The sequence below is a fragment of the Cherax quadricarinatus genome, chromosome 7 (assembly GCF_038502225.1).
Source record: "Cherax quadricarinatus isolate ZL_2023a chromosome 7, ASM3850222v1, whole genome shotgun sequence".
NCBI lineage: Eukaryota > Metazoa > Arthropoda > Malacostraca > Decapoda > Parastacidae > Cherax > Cherax quadricarinatus.
Window position 1 is genome coordinate 14,419,821 of NC_091298.1, and position 20,000 is coordinate 14,439,820.

The 20,000-nt window shown below is 42.6% G+C and overlaps 1 protein-coding gene across 1 annotated transcript in view; it reads left to right on the top strand.

Moving 5' to 3' along the window:
* The window catches only part of LOC128686812 (uncharacterized), a 24,035-nt gene extending 5,186 nt beyond the window's left edge, over positions 1 to 18,849 (top strand). The window contains exons 3-5 of the mRNA XM_053773923.2: positions 4,837 to 5,002; positions 5,372 to 5,542; positions 18,011 to 18,849. Coding sequence (XP_053629898.1) covers positions 4,837 to 5,002; positions 5,372 to 5,542; positions 18,011 to 18,179 — 506 coding nt within the window. The 3' untranslated portion in view covers positions 18,180 to 18,849. The remainder of the gene's footprint in view (positions 1 to 4,836; positions 5,003 to 5,371; positions 5,543 to 18,010) is intronic.
* The last annotated feature ends 1,151 nt before the right edge of the window (positions 18,850 to 20,000 follow it).

The following is a 20,000-nucleotide window of genomic DNA, read 5'->3' on the forward strand; positions in this document are numbered from 1 at the left end:
GTCACTGACATGTATAGTATGCAAAATCATGGAGAAGATTATCAGGAGAAGAGTGGTGGAACACCTAGAAAGGAATGATCTCATCAACAGCAGCCAGCATGGTTTCAGGGACGGGAAATCCTGTGTCACAAACCTACTGGAGTTCTATGACATGGTGACATCAGTAAGACAAGAGAGAGAGGGGTGGGTGGATTGCATTTTCTTGGACTGCAAGAAGGCGTTTGACACAGTTCCACACAAGAGATTGGTGCAAAAACTGGAGGACCAAGCAGGGATAACAGGGAAGGCACTACAATGGATCAGGGAATACTTCTCAGGAAGACAGCAGCGAGTCATGGTACGTGGCGAGGTGTCAGAGTGGGCACCTGTGACCAGCGGGGTCCCGCAGGGGTCAGTCCTAGGACCAGTGCTGTTTCTGGTATTTGTGAACGACATGACGGAAGGAATAGACTCTGAGGTGTCCCTGTTTGCAGATGACGTGAAGTTGATGAGAAGAATTCACTCGATCGAAGACCAGGCAGAACTACAAAGGGATCTGGACAGGCTGCAGACCTGGTCCAGCAATTGGCTCCTGGAGTTCAATCCCACCAAGTGCAAAGTCATGAAGATTGGGGAAGGGCAAAGAAGGCCGCAGACGGAGTACAGTCTAGGGGGTCAGAGACTACAAACCTCACTCAAGGAAAAAGATCTTGGGGTGAGTATAACACCAGGCACATCTCCTGAAGCGCACATCAACCAAATAACTGCTGCAGCATATGGGCGCCTAGCAAACCTCAGAACAGCATTCCGACATCTTAATAAGGAATCGTTCAGGACCCTGTACACCGTATACGTTAGGCCCATATTGGAGTATGCGGCACCAGTTTGGAACCCACACCTAGCCAAGCACGTAAAGAAACTAGAGAAAGTGCAAAGGTTTGCAACAAGACTAGTCCCAGAGCTAAGAGGTATGTCCTACGAGGAGAGGTTAAGGGAAATCAACCTGACGACACTGGAGGACAGGAGAGGTAGGGGGGACATGATAACGACATACAAAATACTGAGAGGAATTGACAAGGTGGACAAAGACAGGATGTTCCAGAGATTGGACACAGTAACAAGGGGACACAGTTGGAAGCTGAAGACTCAGATGAATCACAGGGATGTTAGGAAGTATTTCTTCAGCCACAGAGTAGTCAGTAAGTGGAATAGTTTGGGAAGCGATGTAGTGGAGGCAGGATCCATACATAGCTTTAAGCAGAGGTATGATAAAGCTCACGGCTCAGGGAGAGTGACCTAGTAGCGATCAGTGAAGAGGCGGGGCCAGGAGCTCGGACTCGACCCCCGCAACCTCAACTAGGTGAGTACAACTAGGTGAGTACACATGCCTCAATTTACGCCAATTCTTCTCTCACCCTCACAACATATATATATATATATATATATATATATATATATATATATATATATATATATATATATATATATATATATATATATATATATATATATATATATATATATATATATATTCTTTCAACACATCGGCCATATTCCACCAAGGCAGGGTGGCCCAAAAGGAAAAACGAAAGTTTCTCCTTTTAAGAACACATTTAGTATATATATATATATATATATATATATATATATATATATATATATATATATATATATATATATATATATATATATATATATATATATATATGTTGTACTCCCTACCCAAAGACACACAATGGCTAATTTCATTCTAGTCATGCGTTTAGGGCGTCATGCTTTTTCGCTCACCATGAGGCAGGCCAAAGCAGCATGGGTTTGAATCCTTGGTTATTGCAGTGTTGTTATTGACCAATACCACTCGTTCGTGGTCACAATAATATAAAATACTACTCATTGAACTAGTACACCAAACAGAGACTAGAATGAAATTAGCCTAGAGTCATCCACACCATCGTGTGTCCTTGGATAGGGAGTACAACATCCAGTTCCGCTGGATGCCCTACTCTTAAGGAATGTGTGGTCCCGTGGATTAAGGAGTCATGAGTTTTCGCCCACCATGAGGCAGGCCAAAGCAGCATGGGTTCGACTTCTTGGCTAGCCGCAGTGTTGTTATTGATCAATACCACATGTTCGTGGGTACCATAATATGTATGCATATATATATATATATGTATATATATATTTATATATATATATATATATATATATATATATATATATATATGTATATATATATGTATATGTATATATATATATATATATATATATATATATATATATATATATATATATATATATATATATATGTATATATATATATATATATATATATATATATATATATATATATATATATATATATATATATATATATATATATATATATATATATACAATGGTCCCCCGCTTTTCGTAGTTCCCGGCAATCGTAAAATTCGCCAATCATAGAGGTATTTTCGTATAAACATGGACTCGCTTTTCATAGGTTGATTCGCGAGTCGTAGTTCGTCCGGGACGCGTACCCACGGCGTGAGCCAGGGCGGCAGCCAGTCTGGCATTGTTTACCAGTGAGCGAAGGTCCCCTCACATGCTCCAGCGAAATATTTCATAATATTCCATTTATTTTAGTGCTTGCAAGTACTAAATAAGCTACCATGGCTCCAAAGAAAGCTCCTAGTGCCAAGCTTCTGGTAAAGAAGGTGAGAAATACGATTGAATTTAAGAAAACCATCATTGAACAATATGAAAGTTGTACAAGTGTGGCCGAACTGTCCAGGATGTATAAGAAACCCTACACAACCTTATGTTCCATAGTGGCCAAGAAAAATTAAATAAAGGATGCTGTTGTTGCAAAGGGAGTAACTATGCTGACAAAAATGAGATCACCAGTACTGGAAGAGTTTGAGAAGTTATTATTGGTGTGGATAAATGAGAAACAATTAGCAGGAGATACTCTTATGACTTCGTTTATTTGTGAAAAGGCTAGGCAGTTGCATGAAGATTTGGTAAAGAAATTGCCTGCAAATAGTGGTGAAGTGAGTGAATTTAAGGCCAGCAAAGGCTGGTTTGAGAGATTTAAGAACCGTACTGGCATACACAGCGTGGTAAGGCATGGTGAGGCTGCCAGTTCGGACCACACGGCTGAAAAATATGTGCATGACTTCCAGGAGTACATAGAGGCTGAAGGACTGAAACCTGAACAAGTGTTCAATTGTGACGAAACAGGCCTCTTTTGGAAGAAAATGCCAAAGAGGACCTTCATTACACAAGAGGAAAAGGCAATGCCAGGACACAAGCCTATGAAAGACAGGCTGACGCTAATGTTCTGTGCTAACGCTAGTGGGGATTTCAAAGTGAAGCCATTACTAGTGTACCATTCTGAAAATCCCAGAGTGTTCAGGAAAAACAATGTTATGAAGAGTAAATTGTGTGTGTTTTGGAAATCTAATAGTAAGGCATGGGTCACGAGGGAAATTTTCGTCGAGTGGTTCAATGAAGTGTTTGGCCCTAGTGTGAAGGAGTATCTCCTGGAAAAAAAATTGGATCTCAAGTGCCTGCTAGTAATGGACAATGCACCTGCTCATCCTCCAAACTTGGATGACCTAATTTTTGAGGAGCTTGGGTTCATCACAGTAAAGTTCTTGCCCCCGAATACCACTCCTCTCCTCCAACCCATGGACCAGCAGGTTATTGCAAACTTTAAAAAACTCTACACAAAAGCAATGTTTCACAGGTGCTTGACTGTGACCACAGACACTCACTTGGCCCTAAGGGAATTTTGGAGAGAACACTTCAGCATCTTCCACTGCATAACCCTTATAGGTATGGCTTGGGAGGGAGTGACTACCAGGACTTTGAACTCTGCCTGGAGAAATTTGTGGCCAGATTGTGTCGACAAGAGGGATTTTGAAGAATTTGGGACTGACCCTAATGAGCCTATGTCTGTTGTAAAATCAATTGTGGCACTGGGGAGTTCCATGGGGTTGGATGTAAGTTTGGAGGATGTGGAAGAATTGGTGGAAGACCACAATGAAGAGCTCACTACTAAGGAGCTGCAAGAGCTTCAGCAGGAAGAGCAACACATCGCAGCTCAGAATTTTGCTGCAGAGGAGGAGGAAGAGAGATGGAAGAAGGTGCCTTCTTCAGAAATTAAAGATATTTTTGCTATGTGGGGTAAGATGGAAAGCTTTATGGAGATACATCACCCTAACAAGGTTGTTGCAAGCCAGGTTGGCAACATGTACAGTGACAAAGTCTTGGGCCATTTTAGGGAAGTGTTAAAGAGACGCCAGAAACAGAGCTCTCTCCACAGTTATTTTGCGAGACAGGACTCCAGTGACTCTCAAGGTGGTCCAAGTGGCATTAAGAAACAGAGAAGAGAAGCAACCCCAGAAAAGCAAATGGTACCTGAGGTGTTGATGGAAGGGGATTCCCCTTCCAAACTATAAACAATCCACTCTCTCTCCTCCTCCAGTCTCCCATACACTAAGAAGAATCTCCAATAAAGGTAAGTGTTATGCTGTTAATGTTTCATTCATCATTTCCCATTGTATTGTTTATGTACTACATGCATATTTCATGTTAAAAAAATTTTTGTTTTAATACTTCTGGGTGTCAGGAACGGATTAATTGTATTTACATTATTTCTTATGGGGAAAATTGATTCGTAAATCGTAAATTTTGATTATAGTAACGGCTCCAGGAACGGATTAATTACGAACAACGAGGGACCACTGTATATATATATATATATATATATATATATATATATATATATATATATATATATATATATATATATATATATATATATATATATATATACATGTATAGTATTTCTGAGCCGCGCGTTTTCAGGAACCATCGATAAGGACTATCCGAAGACCAAAGGCGGCTTCTACTTTGAGGTGGGAGAGCCAGCTGTGAGGCGGGTACTGGCGAGGCTCCGGCCAGCCAGATCTGTCATCACAACGTATGACACCATCTGCAGGAAAGACAGTCAGGATGTCACCGACGATGACAGGTGATTTGCCTATTTGTGATTTACTAATTGTGTTTACCATTCTGTGATTTCCTATCTGTGATTCCCTTTTTTGTATCAAGAAGAGCAAAGTCACTCTGCCTGACTTTTTTTGGTTATCCCAGGTTCTCTACACATAAGCTGCTATGTATGATAATCTATGTAACTGTATTTGTGTATACCTCAATAAACTTACTTCTTCAGCGTTTAATGTACCACTGTGGGTTGACAAGTGTTGTAAGTGCTTATTAAAGTATACTGATGATTGCATTTTCATTTATTGAAGAGGTAGCCGTCAAGCGTTATGGGACGTGGGCACACACAAACATGTACACATACATTATATTATCTACGTACATGTGTATATTTCAGAGAAGCATTGGTGGAGCGAGTGAGTAATGCTGGACAGTGTAAAATAGTGGTGACACACGGTACTGACACACTCCTGCAGACCTCCACCTATCTGGCCAACAGTCTCCGTCAGCGAGGTGTCAACACTAAGACAGTGGTCTTCACAGGAGCCCACACTCCGGAGAAATTCAGGTGAGCACCAGAGATCTTAAAAACTAGTATATGATTGTTATAAAATTACGGGGACCCAGGGGTAAAATACTGGTCTAGGTGTAAATTAAAAATTATTAAGAATAAACCATCCCAAGACCACACACTCTTACCTGGAGTTTACCTGGAGAGAGTTCCGGGGGTCAACGCCCCCGCGGCCCGGTCTGTGACCAGGCCTCCTGGTGGATCAGAGCCTGATCAACCAGGCTGTTACTGCTGGCTGCACGCAAACCAACGTACGAGCCACAGCCCGGCTGATCAGGAACCGACTTTTGGTGCTTGTCCAGTGCCAGCTTGAAGACTGCCAGGGGTCTGTTGGTAATCCCCCTTATGTATGCTGGGAGGAAGTTGAACAGTCTTGGGCCCCTGACACTTATTGTATGGTCTCTTAACGTGCTAGTGACACCCCTGCTTTTCATTGGGGGGATGTTGCATCGTCCGCCAAGTCTTTTGCTTTCGTAGTGAGTGATTTTCGTGTGCAAGTTCGGTACTAGTCCCTCTAGGATTTTCCAGGTGTATATAATCATGTATCTCTCCCGCCTGCGTTCCAGGGAATACAGGTTCAGGAACCTCAAGCGCTCCCAGTAATTGAGGTGTTTTATCTCCGTTATGCGCGCCGTGAAGGCTCTCTACATTTTCTAGGTCAGCAATTTCACCTGCCTTGAAAGGTGCTGTTAGTGTGCAGCAATATTCCAGCCTAGATAGAACAAGTGACCTGAAGAGTGTCATCATGGGCTTGGCATCCCTCGTTTTGAAGGTTCTCATTATCCATCCTGTCATTTTTCTAGCAGATGCGATCGATACAATGTTATGGTCCTTGAAGGTGAGATCCTCCGACATGATCACTCCCAGGTCTTTGACGTTGGTGTTTCGCTCTATTTTGTGGCCAGAATTTGTTTTGTACTCTGATGAAGATTTAATTTCCTCGTGTTTACCATATCTGAGTAATTGAAATTTCTCATCGTTGAACTTCATATTGTTTTCTGCAGCCCACTGAAAGATTTGGTTGATGTCCGCCTGGAGCCTTGCAGTGTCTGCAATGGAAGACACTGTCATGCAGATTCGGGTGCCATCTGCAAAGGAAGACACGGTGCTGTGGCTGACATCCTTGTCTATGTCAGATATGAGGATGAGGAACAAGATGGGAGCGAGTACTGTGCCTTGTGGAACAAAGCTTTTCACCGTGCCTGCCTCGGACTTTACTCTGTTGACTACTACTCTCTGTGTTCTGTTAGTGAGGAAATTATAGATCCATCGACCGACTTTTCCTGTTATTCCTTTAGCACGCATTTTGTGCGCTATTACGCCATGGTCACACTCGTCGAAGGCTTTTGCAAAGTCTGTATATATTACATCTGCATTCTTTTTGTCTTCTAGTGCATCTAGGACCTTGTCGTAGTGATCCAATAGTTCAGACAGACAGGAGCGACCTGTTCTAAACCCATGTTGCCCTGGGTTGTGTAACTGATGGGTTTCTAGATGGGTGGTGATCTTGCTTCTTAGGACTCTTTCAAAGATTTTTATGATATGGGATGTTAGTGCTATCGGTCTGTAGTTCTTTGCTGTTGCTTTACTGCCCCCTTTGTGGAGTGGGGCTATGTCTGTTGTTTTTAGCAACTGTGGGACGACCCCCGTGTCTATGCTCCCTCTCCATAGGATGGTAAAGGCTCGTGATAGGGGCTTCTTGCAGTTCTTGATGAACACGGAGTTCCATGAGTCTGGCCCTGGGGCAGAGTGCATGGGCATGTCATTTATCGCCTGTTCGAAGTCATTTGGCGTCAGGATAACATCAGATAGGCTTGTGTTAACCAAATTCTGTGGCTCTCTCATAAAAAATTCATTTTGATCTTCGACTCTCAGTCTGGTTAGTGGCTTGCTAAAAACTGAGTCATATTGGGACTTGAGTAGCTCACTCATTTCCTTGCTGTCATCTGTGTAGGACCCATCTTGTTTAAGTAAGGGCCCAATACTGGACGTTGTTCTCGACTTTGATTTGGCATAGGAGAAGAAATACTTTGGGTTTCTTTCGATTTCATTTATGGCTTTTAGTTCTTCCCGCGATTCCTGACTCCTATAAGATTCCTTTAGCTTAAGTTCGATGTTTGCTATTTCTCTGACCAGTGTCTCCCTACGCATTTCAGACAGATTGACCTCTTTTAGCCGCTCTGTTATTCTTTTCCGTCGCCTGTAAAGAGAGCGCCTGTCTCTTTCTATTTTACATCTACTCCTCCTTTTTCTTAGAGGAATAAGTCTTGTGCATACATCGAGTGCCACCAAGTTAATCTGTTCTAGGCATAAGTTGGGGTCTGTGTTGCTTAGTATATCTTCCCAGCTTATATCGGTTAGGACTTGGTTTACTTGGTCCCACTTCAGCTTACAGAAAAAAAATTAAAAAAGATAGTCAACGTTTGTTTACTAATCACTTTAGGTTTGATCTTTAAAGAAAGTCAATTAAGCTGTCCTGTAGAAAAATAAACATACAAACCAGTATATACAACACAAACCCGCCTTCAACACATTATCCACAGAATATAAGTAAGACATTAGTATACTGTTACTAGGTGATTAAAGATAGGTCATAGGAAAATTTAACATTATTAATGGCGCCAGTGAACGACACTCCCCTTCTGCCTTCCAGCCGGCTGGTAAATACACTAATATTTCTGTATCTCCACCACACTCACAGCCCCATTCAAACTTACCTGGGCCCACATAAGCGCAAAGCAAAACCCAAACACAACCTACGGCCTGAGCATTATAAAAAAAAAAAAACACCCACTTAGTTGCATACACTTATCTCCTACACTTACATTTATCTGATTACATGAAATCACTTTCCTCTCTTATATCTGTATCTCTAGTCATCAGGTACTTTTTCGTTTTGTTTTTCAACTGGTTTATACTAACACTGTCCTTGATATGATCAAACAGCTCATTCCAATCCTTTATCACTGTGTACTATAAATCTTGGTTATGTACTGTAGGTAATACTAAATTGTGCTCACATTCTCCTGGTACCATGTTGGCTTTGATTCCTAACATTGATAAAAGTTGCCTAAAATGATAATCTGGACACCGGTTGTTAGTAATTTTACTTGTATGGTTGAATTTCAGTTCAAGTGAACAATTTCCAGCTTTTGTAGTTCATCCTGAACTATGCGTTCTTATGGACCCGGGTCTAAGAATGACATAGACGCTTTTGAAAGTATGCTGGTTGTGGTTCCTTACTCCTCCTGGGTGTCACTCCCCCTGGGTGTCACTACCCCTGGGTGTCACTATCCCTGGGTGTCACTACCGTGGGTGTCACTACCCGTGGGTGTCACTACCCGTGGGTGTCACTACCCGTGGGTGTCACTACCCGTGGGTGTCACTTCCCTGGGTGTCACTACCCGGGGGTGTCACTACCCTTGGGTATCACTACCCCTGGGTGTCACTACTCCTGGGTGTCACTACCCTGGGTGTCACTACCCGTGGGTATCACTACCCGTGGGTATCACTACCCCTGGGCGTCACTACCCGTGGGTGTCACTACCCCTGGGTATCACTATCCCTGGGTGTCACTACCCCTGGGTGTCACTGCCCCTGGGCTTCAATACCCCAGGGTGTCACTCCCCAGGGTGTTACTCTTACCCCACTGCAGAATATTGTGCGATTACAGCAGTTCTTACTCCCCTCGCGACTGTCATCTTTTTTTATTCACGTCTTTTTGCTAATTTTATATACCATGAAAGATTTCTGCCAGTTTGCCATCCTGTCATCTCTAGTTACCATCCCTCCGGCATTAATCAAATTTATTATTATTATTATTATTAAAGATTCGCCGGTATTCTCCCGGCCCGGGCCTTTCCCAAGTGGTGGCCCGGCCTTGGCTCCCTCTTTAGGGAGTGTCTGAGACCTAAGTCTCCCATGGGAGGAGGCACAAGTACCTCCTCATCTTTGGGACCAACTGTCCCCAGGCCTAGCCACAAGCTAGGCCTCTCTGGTCTGCCATCCCCGCCCCAAGGGGGCAAATGGGAATGACAGTCTTATGAGCTAAAGGCTCGGGCTCAGGCACCTACCCTACCCTAGAAGGGTTAGGTATGGTGTCGATGTGGTTTACCTAGTTAGTTAGTTAAAGATTAGCCGGTATTCTCCCGGCCCGGGCCTTGTCCAAGTGGTGGCCCGGCCTTGGCTCCCTCTTTAGGGAGTGTCTGAGACCTAAGACTCCCATGGGAGGAGGCACAAGTACCTCCTCATCTTTGGGACCAATTGTCCCCAGGCCTAGCCACAAGCTAGGCCTCTCTGGTCTGCCATCCCCGCCCCAAGGGAGCAAATGGGAATGACAGTCTTATGAGCTAAAGGCTCGGGCTCAGGCACCTACCCTACCCTAGAAGGGTTAGGCATGGTGTCACAAGAACACAAGAACACAAGAACGAAGGAACACTGCAGAAGGCCCACTGGCCCATGCGAGGCAGGTCCAAGTCCCTACCGGCTTAAGCCAATGCACCCAACCTAGTCAGGTCAGGTCACATTGACTTAAGGGAGGAACACGGCAACCGACCTGTTAGCACAAGCTATCAGGTCCAACTCACACCCACCCACATCTACTCATGTATTTATCCAACCTATTTTTAAAGCTACACAACGTTCTGGCCTCTATAACGGTACTTGGGAGTTTGTTCCACTCATCCACAACTCTATTACCAAACCAGTACTTTCCTATATCCCTCCTGAATCTGAATTTTTCCAACTTAAAACCATTGCTGCGAGTCCTGTCTAGGCTAGATATTTTCAGCACACTATTTACATCCCCTTTATTTATTCCTGTCTTCCACTTATAAACCTCAATCATATCCCCCCTAATTCTACGTCTTTCTAGAGAGTGCAGTTTCAGGGCCCTTAGTCTATCCTCATAGGGAAGGTTTCTGATACATGGGATCATCTTTGTCATCCTCCTTTGTACATTTTCCAGAGAATTTATATCCATTCTGTAATACGGTGACCAAAACTGTGCAGCATAATCTAAATGAGGCCTAACCAAGGATGTATAGAGTTGAAGAACAACCTGAGGACTCCTATTATTTATGCTTCTTGATATGAAGCCAAGGATTCTATTAGCTTTATTGCGAACACTTATGCACTGTTGTCTTGGTTTCAGATTACTGCTAACCAGAACTCCTAAATCTTTTTCGCAATCCGTAATATTAAGATCTACATTATTTAGTTTATATGTGGCATGGTTATTGTCCTGTCCAACATTTAGAACTTTGCATTTGTCTATATTAAACTGCATCTGCCACTTCTCCGACCACTGCATCAGTCTATTCAAATCTTCCTGGAGTGCTCGAATGTCCTCGTCAGAATGAATTCGACGGCCTATTTTGGTGTCATCGGCAAACTTGCCGATGTCGCTCTTTATGCCCTCATCTATGTCGTTTATGTAGATTGTGAACAGCAGGGGGCCCAACACTGACCCCTGTGGAACACCGCTCGTGACGCTTCCCCACTCTGATTTCTCCCCATTTATGCAAACTCTCTGCTGCCTATTTGTCAACCATGCCTCTATCCAGGAAAAAATTTCTCCTCCTATTCCATGTGCTTTAATTTTCCTCAATAGTCTCTGATGTGGGACCCTGTCAAAAGCCTTACTGAAGTCCATATACACAATATCATATTCATTACCATGATCTACCTCCTCAAATACCTTAGTGAAAAAAGTTAATAAATTCGTAAGGCAGGAACGCCCCTTTGTAAAACCATGCTGAGATTCGTTGATTAATTTATGCTTTTCAAGGTGGCTACGAACTGCCTCGGCAATTATTGATTCCATAAATTTTCCCACTATGGAGGTTAGGCTTATTGGTCTATAGTTCGAAGCTAAGGACCTGTCACCTGTTTTGAAAATAGGTATCACATTTGCCATTTTCCACTTATCTGGCACCATGCCAGTTTGTAGTGATATGTTGAAAAGATTAGCCAAAGGTGTGCTAAGCTCCTCTTTACATTCCTTTAGAACCCTTGCATACAGTTCATCAGGGCCTGGGGATTTGTTAGGTTTTAATTTATCTATTTGCCTAAGGACCATGTCACTTGTGACCCTAATAGTGCACAGTTTATTATCGTCCTGTTCTACATAATTTATCATTACTGGAATATCGCTGGTATCCTCCTGTGTAAAAACTGAGAGGAAGTATGTGTTAAAAATTCTACACATTTCCTTATCACTGTCAGTGAGCTGACCCGAGGAACTTTTGAGTGGGCCTATCTTGTCCCTGATCTTACTTCTGTATACCTGAAAGAATCCTTTTGGGTTAGTCTTCGATTCTCTTGCAACTTTAACCTCATAATCTCTATTTGCTTTTCTAATTCCCTTCTTTATTTCTCTCTTTAACTGAATATATCGATTTCTTAATTGCCCCTCTCCTCTTTTGATTTGCCTATATATGCCTCTCTTTTGACCAATCAGATATTTTAATCTATTGTTCATCCATTTAGGATCATTTTTGTTTGATCTGATTTCCCTATTTGGAACATAATTTGACTGAGCAGCTAGAACTATGCCCTGGAAAGCATCATATCGGCAACCATCACCACCTACCTGACCCCTAGTCAGGTCATTCCAGTTCAGCCCACCTAAGTAATTTTTCAGTCCTATGAAATCAGCCAAGCGAAAGTCAGGGACGGAGACTTGATTGCCATTATTAGGGGAATTCCATGATATGTTAAAACTGAGTGATTTGTGATCACTCTCCCCAAGCTCATCATTAACCTCAAGATTATTAATTAGTGTTTCCCTACTGGCAAGAACCAAGTCAAGGAGGTTATTTCCCCTAGTTGGCTCTGTCACAAACTGTTTTAAAAAACAATCCTGGATCGTATCAAGAAAGTCACCCGACTCTAAATTTCCTGTCAAATTGCTCCAGTCAATCTGTCTATAGTTGAAATCTCCCATTAGCACAACATTTTCGTATGTAGATGCCTTACGAATTTCGTCCCATAGAAGTTTACTGCACTCCCTATCAAGATTTGGGGCCCTGTAAATCACACCCAAAATTAGTTTTTCTCGGCCCTCGAGAAGCTGTAACCAAACAGATTCAGTGGCTGACGCTTCTAATTTAATATCTTGTCTAACACAACAATTTAAATTGTCTCTGACATACATCGCTACTCCACCACCTTTCCTGTTGACCCTGTCAGTGTGGAATAATTTATAGCCTTGTATGTGACATTCAGAGGGCATCTCTCTATCTTTCAGATTGAGCCAGGTCTCTGTTATAGCAATAATATCTATGTTTCCTGCACTTGCAATTAATTAATTAATTAATGGTGTCGATGAGTTAGGCATGGTGTCGATCTGGTGTCGATGTGTGGGTGTCGGGCAGTACTGTTTTGGGTATTTATTTATTTATTATTTATCTATTTATTAATTATTAATTTATTTATTGATCCTAATGGCTTCTTCTTCTATTATTATTATTATTATTATTATTATTATTATTATTATTATTATTATTATTATTATTATTATTAATTTCACAAAGGAAAGCGTAATTGAAAGTAATTAAGTTATACCTTTAAGAAACCATTTTTATTTTGCGTAACAAAGAAAATGTTGCCTTTCATGGCTAACTTCAGAATGTTTTCAGTATTTTTCTATCTATTATATGCTCTTGGCTTCAATTTCTTCAGAGCCCATTTTTTTCCAGATAAGGTTTGCCTGGTTTAAAATTTAAGATCATGTTTATCTCAAACTATGTGACTTTTAAATGTCTTTGACGGATACACTGTTGTATATATATTATTACTCTAGTGGATAAATAATGTCATTTTTTTTGTCTTATTATTATTATTATTATTATTATTATTATTATTATTATTATTATTATTATAATCAAGGGGGAAGCGCTAAACTCGTAGGATTATACAGCGCCCAGGAGAGGGGGGATGTGGAAGGCATTCAGGCTTAATTCGGGGAACTGGAGCACAGATCCAATTCCCTAAATCAAGAGCCCCTCACCAACATCAAGGAACCTTCCATGAGGGGTGTCAAACCCCTCATGTCTTGCCTTGCAGTCTGGCGAGCTTATGCTTCCTTTTGTGTACATTTCGTTGCACCTCTTAAACATGTGGTTCGGCTTTGGTATATCACAGACATCGCTTATGACAAACTCTACAGAAATTAAATCCCTCAAGGAAGGTCCCTTGACGCTAGTGAGAGGCTCTTGACCTAAGGAACTGGATCTGTTCCCTAGATTGAGGCTGAATACCTTAAATGCCCCTCACAGGCGCTGTATAATTTCTACGGGTTGAGCGCTCCCCCAAGATTATGATATATTAATAATACATCAATTATAAATAGCATTCTGTAACAACAGCAACAAAATATAACATTATGAAGATTTACTTGACATATAAACAAGTTTCCCTACCCCCACTGCCCTTAGTTTACTTAGCTCGGTTGGTAGTGCACTTAGCTCACATACTGAGTGTCCGTGGTTCGATCACCGGTACGGGTGGAAACACTGGGCATGATTCCTTAAGACACCTGCTGTCCCTGTTCACCTAGCAGTAGGAAGGTACCTGGGTGTTAGCTGACTGGTGTGGGTTGCATCCTGGTGAACTCTGTGTTCATCAAGAACTGCAAGAAGCCCCTATCACGAGCCTTTTCCATCCTATGGAGAGGGAGCATGGACACGGGGGTCGTCCCTCAGTTACTAAAAACAACAGACATAGCCCCACTCCACAAAGGGGGCAGTAAAGCAACAGCAAAGAACTACAGACTAACATCCCATATCATAAAAATCTTTGAAAGGGTCCTAAGAAGCAAGATCACCACCCATCTAGAAACCCATCAGTTACACAACCCAGGGCAACATGGGTTTAGAACAGGTCGCTCCTGTCTGTCTCAACTACTGGATCACTACGACAAGGTCCTAAATGCACTAGAAGACAAAAAGAATGCAGATGTAATATATACAGACTTTGCAAAAGCCTTCGACAAGTGTGACCATGGCGTAATAGCGCACAAAATGCGCGCTAAAGGAATAACAGGAAAAGTCGGTCGATGGATCTATAATTTCCTCACTAACAGAACACAGAGAGTAGTCGTCAACAGAGTAAAGTCCGAGGCAGCTACGGTGAAAAGCTCTGTTCCACAAGGCACAGTACTAGCTCCCATCTTGTTCCTCATCCTCATATCCGACATAGACAAGGATGTCAGCCACAGCACCGTGTCTTCCTTTGCAGATGACACCCGAATCTGCATGACAGTGTCTTCCATTGCAGACACTGCAAGGCTCCAGGCGGACATCAACCAAATCTTTCAGTGGGCTGCAGAAAACAATATGAAGTTCAACGATGAGAAATTTCAATTACTCAGATATGGTAAACATGAGGAAATTAAATCTTCATCAGAGTACAAAACAAATTCTGGCCACAAAATAGAGCGAAACACCAACGTCAAAGACCTGGAAGTGATTATGTCGGAGGATCTCAACTTCAAGGACCATAACATTGTATCAATCGCATCTGCTAGAAAAATGACAGGATGGATAATGAGAACCTTCAAAACTAGGGAGGCCAAGCCCATGATGACACTCTTCAGGTCACTTGTTCTATCTAGGCTGGAATATTGCTGCACTCTAACAGCACCTTTCAAGGCAGGTGAAATTGCCGACCTAGAAAATGTACAGAGAACTTTCACGGCGCGCATAACGGAGATAAAACACCTCAATTACTGGGAGCGCTTGAGGTTTCTAAACCTGTATTCCCTGGAACGCAGGAGGGAGAGATACATGATTATATACACCTGGAAAATCCTAGAGGGACTAGTACCGAACTTGCACACGAAAATCACTCACTACGAAAGCAAAAGACTTGGCAGACGATGCATCATCCCCCCAATGAAAAGCAGGGGTGTCACTAGCACGTTAAGAGACCATACAATAAGTGTCAGGGGCCCGAGACTGTTCAACTGCCTCCCAGCACACATAAGGGGGATTACCAACAGACCCCAGGCAGTCTTCAAGCTGGCACTGGACAAGCACCTAAAGTCAGTTCCTGATCAGCCGGGCTGTGGCTCGTACGTTGGTTTGCGTGCAGCCAGCAGCAACAGCCTGGTTGATCAGGCGCTGATCCACCAGGAGGCCTGGTCACAAACCGGGCCGCGGGGGCGTTGACCCCCGAAACTCTCTCCAGGTAAACTCCAGGTAATAGGATATTAGCTATGGTCTGTATAAGTTGTACCATATAATTGTGGAAATAAAAATTATTATTGTTATTATTACATAGCAGTATGATAGGTACCCAGGTGTTTATGGACTTGTGGGTAGCAGCCTCTCGGAATGATCATATGTTTGGATGAGAGAAAATTGATAAAGACTTTAATAGATTAATAAGCGTTTCATTAATCCTCAAACATAACTGGAAACGTCAACATTTTAAACCAGGATCACCAAATAAAGTCAAACAAAGGGACTTATTTCCAGTAAGGTCTTTGTGTTATGTAGCGACACATTTTTATTTTACCTAGGCATGAATAAATGCCGTCTTGTTTTCTGCTCTTAATGATAGTAAAAACGTAAATCAACACAGAAATTAACACGTTCGATAATAAACCAGTAATGAATATTTTAGCAACAGAAGAAGTAACTACCCTTCTTCTCTGCCACTTCTTTCATTAGGCATTATTGAGCGATATTCTTAAATTCTTTTATACTAAGACAAGATCTCAGGTGATCAGGTGGCCCATTCCACTCCAGTAATAGAAGGTATATGAGTGTTGGCCACCTACTGTATTACAAAACACTGTTTACTTCCTCAAGTGTCTTACTGCCATTACCGAATTTGCAGAGATATTCTGAACACTAGTTTACAGCAATTTTGCGTACATTGTTCACGAAATCGTAATAAGACAACTGCAAACAAACCACGGAACGGGTGGAGTTTGAACCCCACTGGCCTGAAGTTTTGGGACTCACTTACCATGGGTTCAACCCCCCAACCCATTCCGTGGTTCGTTTCTTGGGATTCAGTTGCTTTTACTCTTTTCGGTCTCCTCAAGAATTTTCTAGTCCAGATGTTCTCCTGGAGCCCAGTCCAGGGTGGATCTCACATGACGTTTACTTGTAGTTTACCTAGAGAGGGTTTCAGGGGTCAATGCCCCCGCGGCTCGGTCTGAGACCAGGCCTCATGGTGGATCAAGGTCTGATCAACCAGGCTGTTACTGCTGGCCGCACGCAAATTGACGTACGAACCACAGCCCGGTTGGTCAGGTACTGACTTTAGGTGCCTGTCCAGTGCCTTCCTGAAGACAGCCAGGGGTCTATTGGTAATCTCACTTATGTATGCTGGAGGCAGTTGAACAGTCTTGATCCCCGGACACTTATTGTGTTGTCTCTCAGTGTACTCGTGGCGTTGTGTAGAAGGTAGACATGGAGACTTGAGCAGGTAGACACCGGGCCTGTTTAATCTTAAGACTTCTCAAGGGAGGTTTCCTGATGCTAGTGAGGAGGCTCTTGGTTCAAAGAATTGGACCTGTGCTTCAATTCCTTTAATTTAGTCTGAGTACCTCCCATTTACCCCCCTGGCGCTGTATGACCCGTACGGGTTCAGTGCTCCCCAAGATTGTCCAAGTAAGATAATTTTTTTGGTTGGGGCTCAGAGCCCAAACAACAGATTAGGACGACCAGTTATGGCTCCAGTAACAGATTAGGACGACCAGTTATGGCTCCAGTAACAGATTAGGACGACCAGTTATGGCTCCAGTAACAGATTACGACGACCAGTTATGGCTCCAGTAACAGACTAGGACGACCAGTTATGGCTCCAGTAACAGATTAGGGCGATCGGTTATGGCTCCAGTAACAGATTAGGACGACCAGTTATGGCTCCAGTAACAGATTAGGACGACCAGTTATGGCTCCAGTAACAGATTAGGGCGATCGGTTATGGCTCCAGTAACAGATTAGGGCGATCGGTTATGGCTCCAGTAACAGATTAGGACGACCAGTTATGGCTCCAGTAACAGATTAGGGCGACCAGTAAGGGCAACCAATAACAGATTACTAACTACTAGGTATCAATTTACTGGTAAGTGGACGTGGACAACAGGTGTTAGGAAACCTATTCTTACCAATGTTTTGCTCCACCAGCTTTTCAAAGTGAGTTTACACTGAAATTTACTAATATGAACCGTATGACCTAGTAGTATGACCTAGTAGTATGACCTAGTAGTAGGAACTAGGTCCCCTTTTGGGGACCTAGATCCTAGGCCTTTTGTGTATCCACATACTCTTGTGCTACCGTCCACAGGATGGATATGGAGTGCACAATAAACTAGCCACTTCGGTGGCAAAATTCACTATTATGCCACGACACTGCTTAATTATAGTATTTATTATACTTTAATTTTAAATTTTAGTGGTCTAATCTGTTTACAGTTCTAATTAATATCTTACTGGATGCCATCAGAGACACGGACGCCGACTTCAACATTGGGGTGGCCCTGGGCGGCGTACAGGCCGCCGTTCCCGGCGTCTGGGTGGCCATGAATGGTATCCTCCTTCAGTGGGATCGTGTGGAACGGGACGATACCGGCCAATTCGTTCCTCGACGCCGACAACTTCCAGTCACTGTTTAACTACACGCCAGTTATTTAACAATATCTAGTCGTAGTCATTTGCGTGACTGAACTGACTGTCTTCTAACTAACAGCTTCCACTCACCGTTTTACTGTCACTCAATGAGAAACTTTCCATGACAGTCTAGCTTGTCAAAATCTTAGCTTCTATTCTGATAGCTAATTGCCCGGCAACTATCTATTCTTCTTAAGTATTTTACTGTCGTTTGTTTAAGAGAAATATATATCATGTTTTTTTTTTTCGTGGGTTGATGACTCTTAGAGTAATACTTATCCATGCTATGGAGTGGTCAGTACTGATGCATGTGTGAAAGTAGTTTGACTGGTTTGTATTCACACATTTTGAGGATCTTCCAACACTAAAGTTATTCAAATTACTATATAACTGTAGAGGTACGACATTTTGGGTGGGCTCCTGCCCTAGTCTGAGGCAGGTTAAGTTAGTCAGACCTCGCAAATGAGTTGGTATAAAATACCGATAATTGTGTGGTATTAGAACATTATACCGAGGAAACATCTCGCCAGCAACTAAAGAAACCATTCAGGGCGAAACGTTTCTTCAAAATAAAATATCTTACCACTACTGATGTAGTTTATTTCGTTCAGTCGAGCTTTACTCTGTGTACCTTGGAGATATAACTGAAGGTGTCAATAAAGTCTGTCTCTGTTACCTGCTTATTCTTCTCCCAGGCTTCCATATGTAGCGCAGAGATAACAAGCTTAATGAATCTGCTAGAATGTAGCTAAGATGCTGTCAGGATTCAAAGCAGGCAGAGGAGGGCCTGCAAGACGTCAGCGGCTCGAGCCTGTACGCCAGGGTATGACCACCATGCTTGTCCTGAAGATTAAACAGGGTATTTCCCATCAACGACATCAAAACATTTTCGAGCAACAACAAGACCTCATAGACTCACGATCCAGTTAACACTCACCAGTGCACCGTGGCTTGGTTGGCAACGCTCTGCCTCACACTGAGTGTCCGAGGTTCAAACTCGACATGGGTGGAAATGTTGGGCATGTTTCCTTACACCTGCTGTCCCTGTTCACCTAGAAGTAATTAGGTACCTGGGTGTTAGTAGACTGGTGAGGGTTGCATTCTGGGGAACAAGATTGAAGGACCCTAATCTAAATAAGACAGACAGTCCTCGATGACGCACTGACTTTCTTGGGTTATCCTGGGTAGCAAACCCTCCGGGGTTACAAATCTAAACAAACCTTATCTTAACAGTAAAAGTAGCATTGGGTACTACCAGTCATGTGAGTCACAGTAATCTGCCACGAACTGTGACCCAGCTGGCCTCTGCAAGTATGTAGGGAGTGTGGAAGTATCTTATTAAAGTGGGATGACTCGATTGGTAAGGCTTATGTCTCACACTTGACGTCCTAGCAATTCGAATCCTCGAAAAAGCCTGATTATTACATACGCTTACATCATTTACATAGTACAAAGATGGATAAAGACACAAAGGCAGAACACTGTGACCCTTTATTACAACGTTTCGTCCGTGGCCTCTGCAAGTTTCCAAAGCTACAGTTACAGTATGTATGAACGAGAGCATCGATTACTTTTATATAGCCGGACTTGAGTCCTGGAAATGGGAAGTACAATGTCTGCACTTTAAAGGAGGGGTTCGGAATATTGGCAGTTTGGAGGGATATGTTGTGTATCTTTATGCGTATATACTTCTAAACTGTTGTATTCTGGGCACCTCTGCAAAAACAGTGATTATATGTGAATGAGGTGAAAGTGTTGAATGATGAAAGTATTTTCTTTTTGGGGATTTTCTTTCTTTTTGGGTCACCCTGCCTCGGTGGGAGACG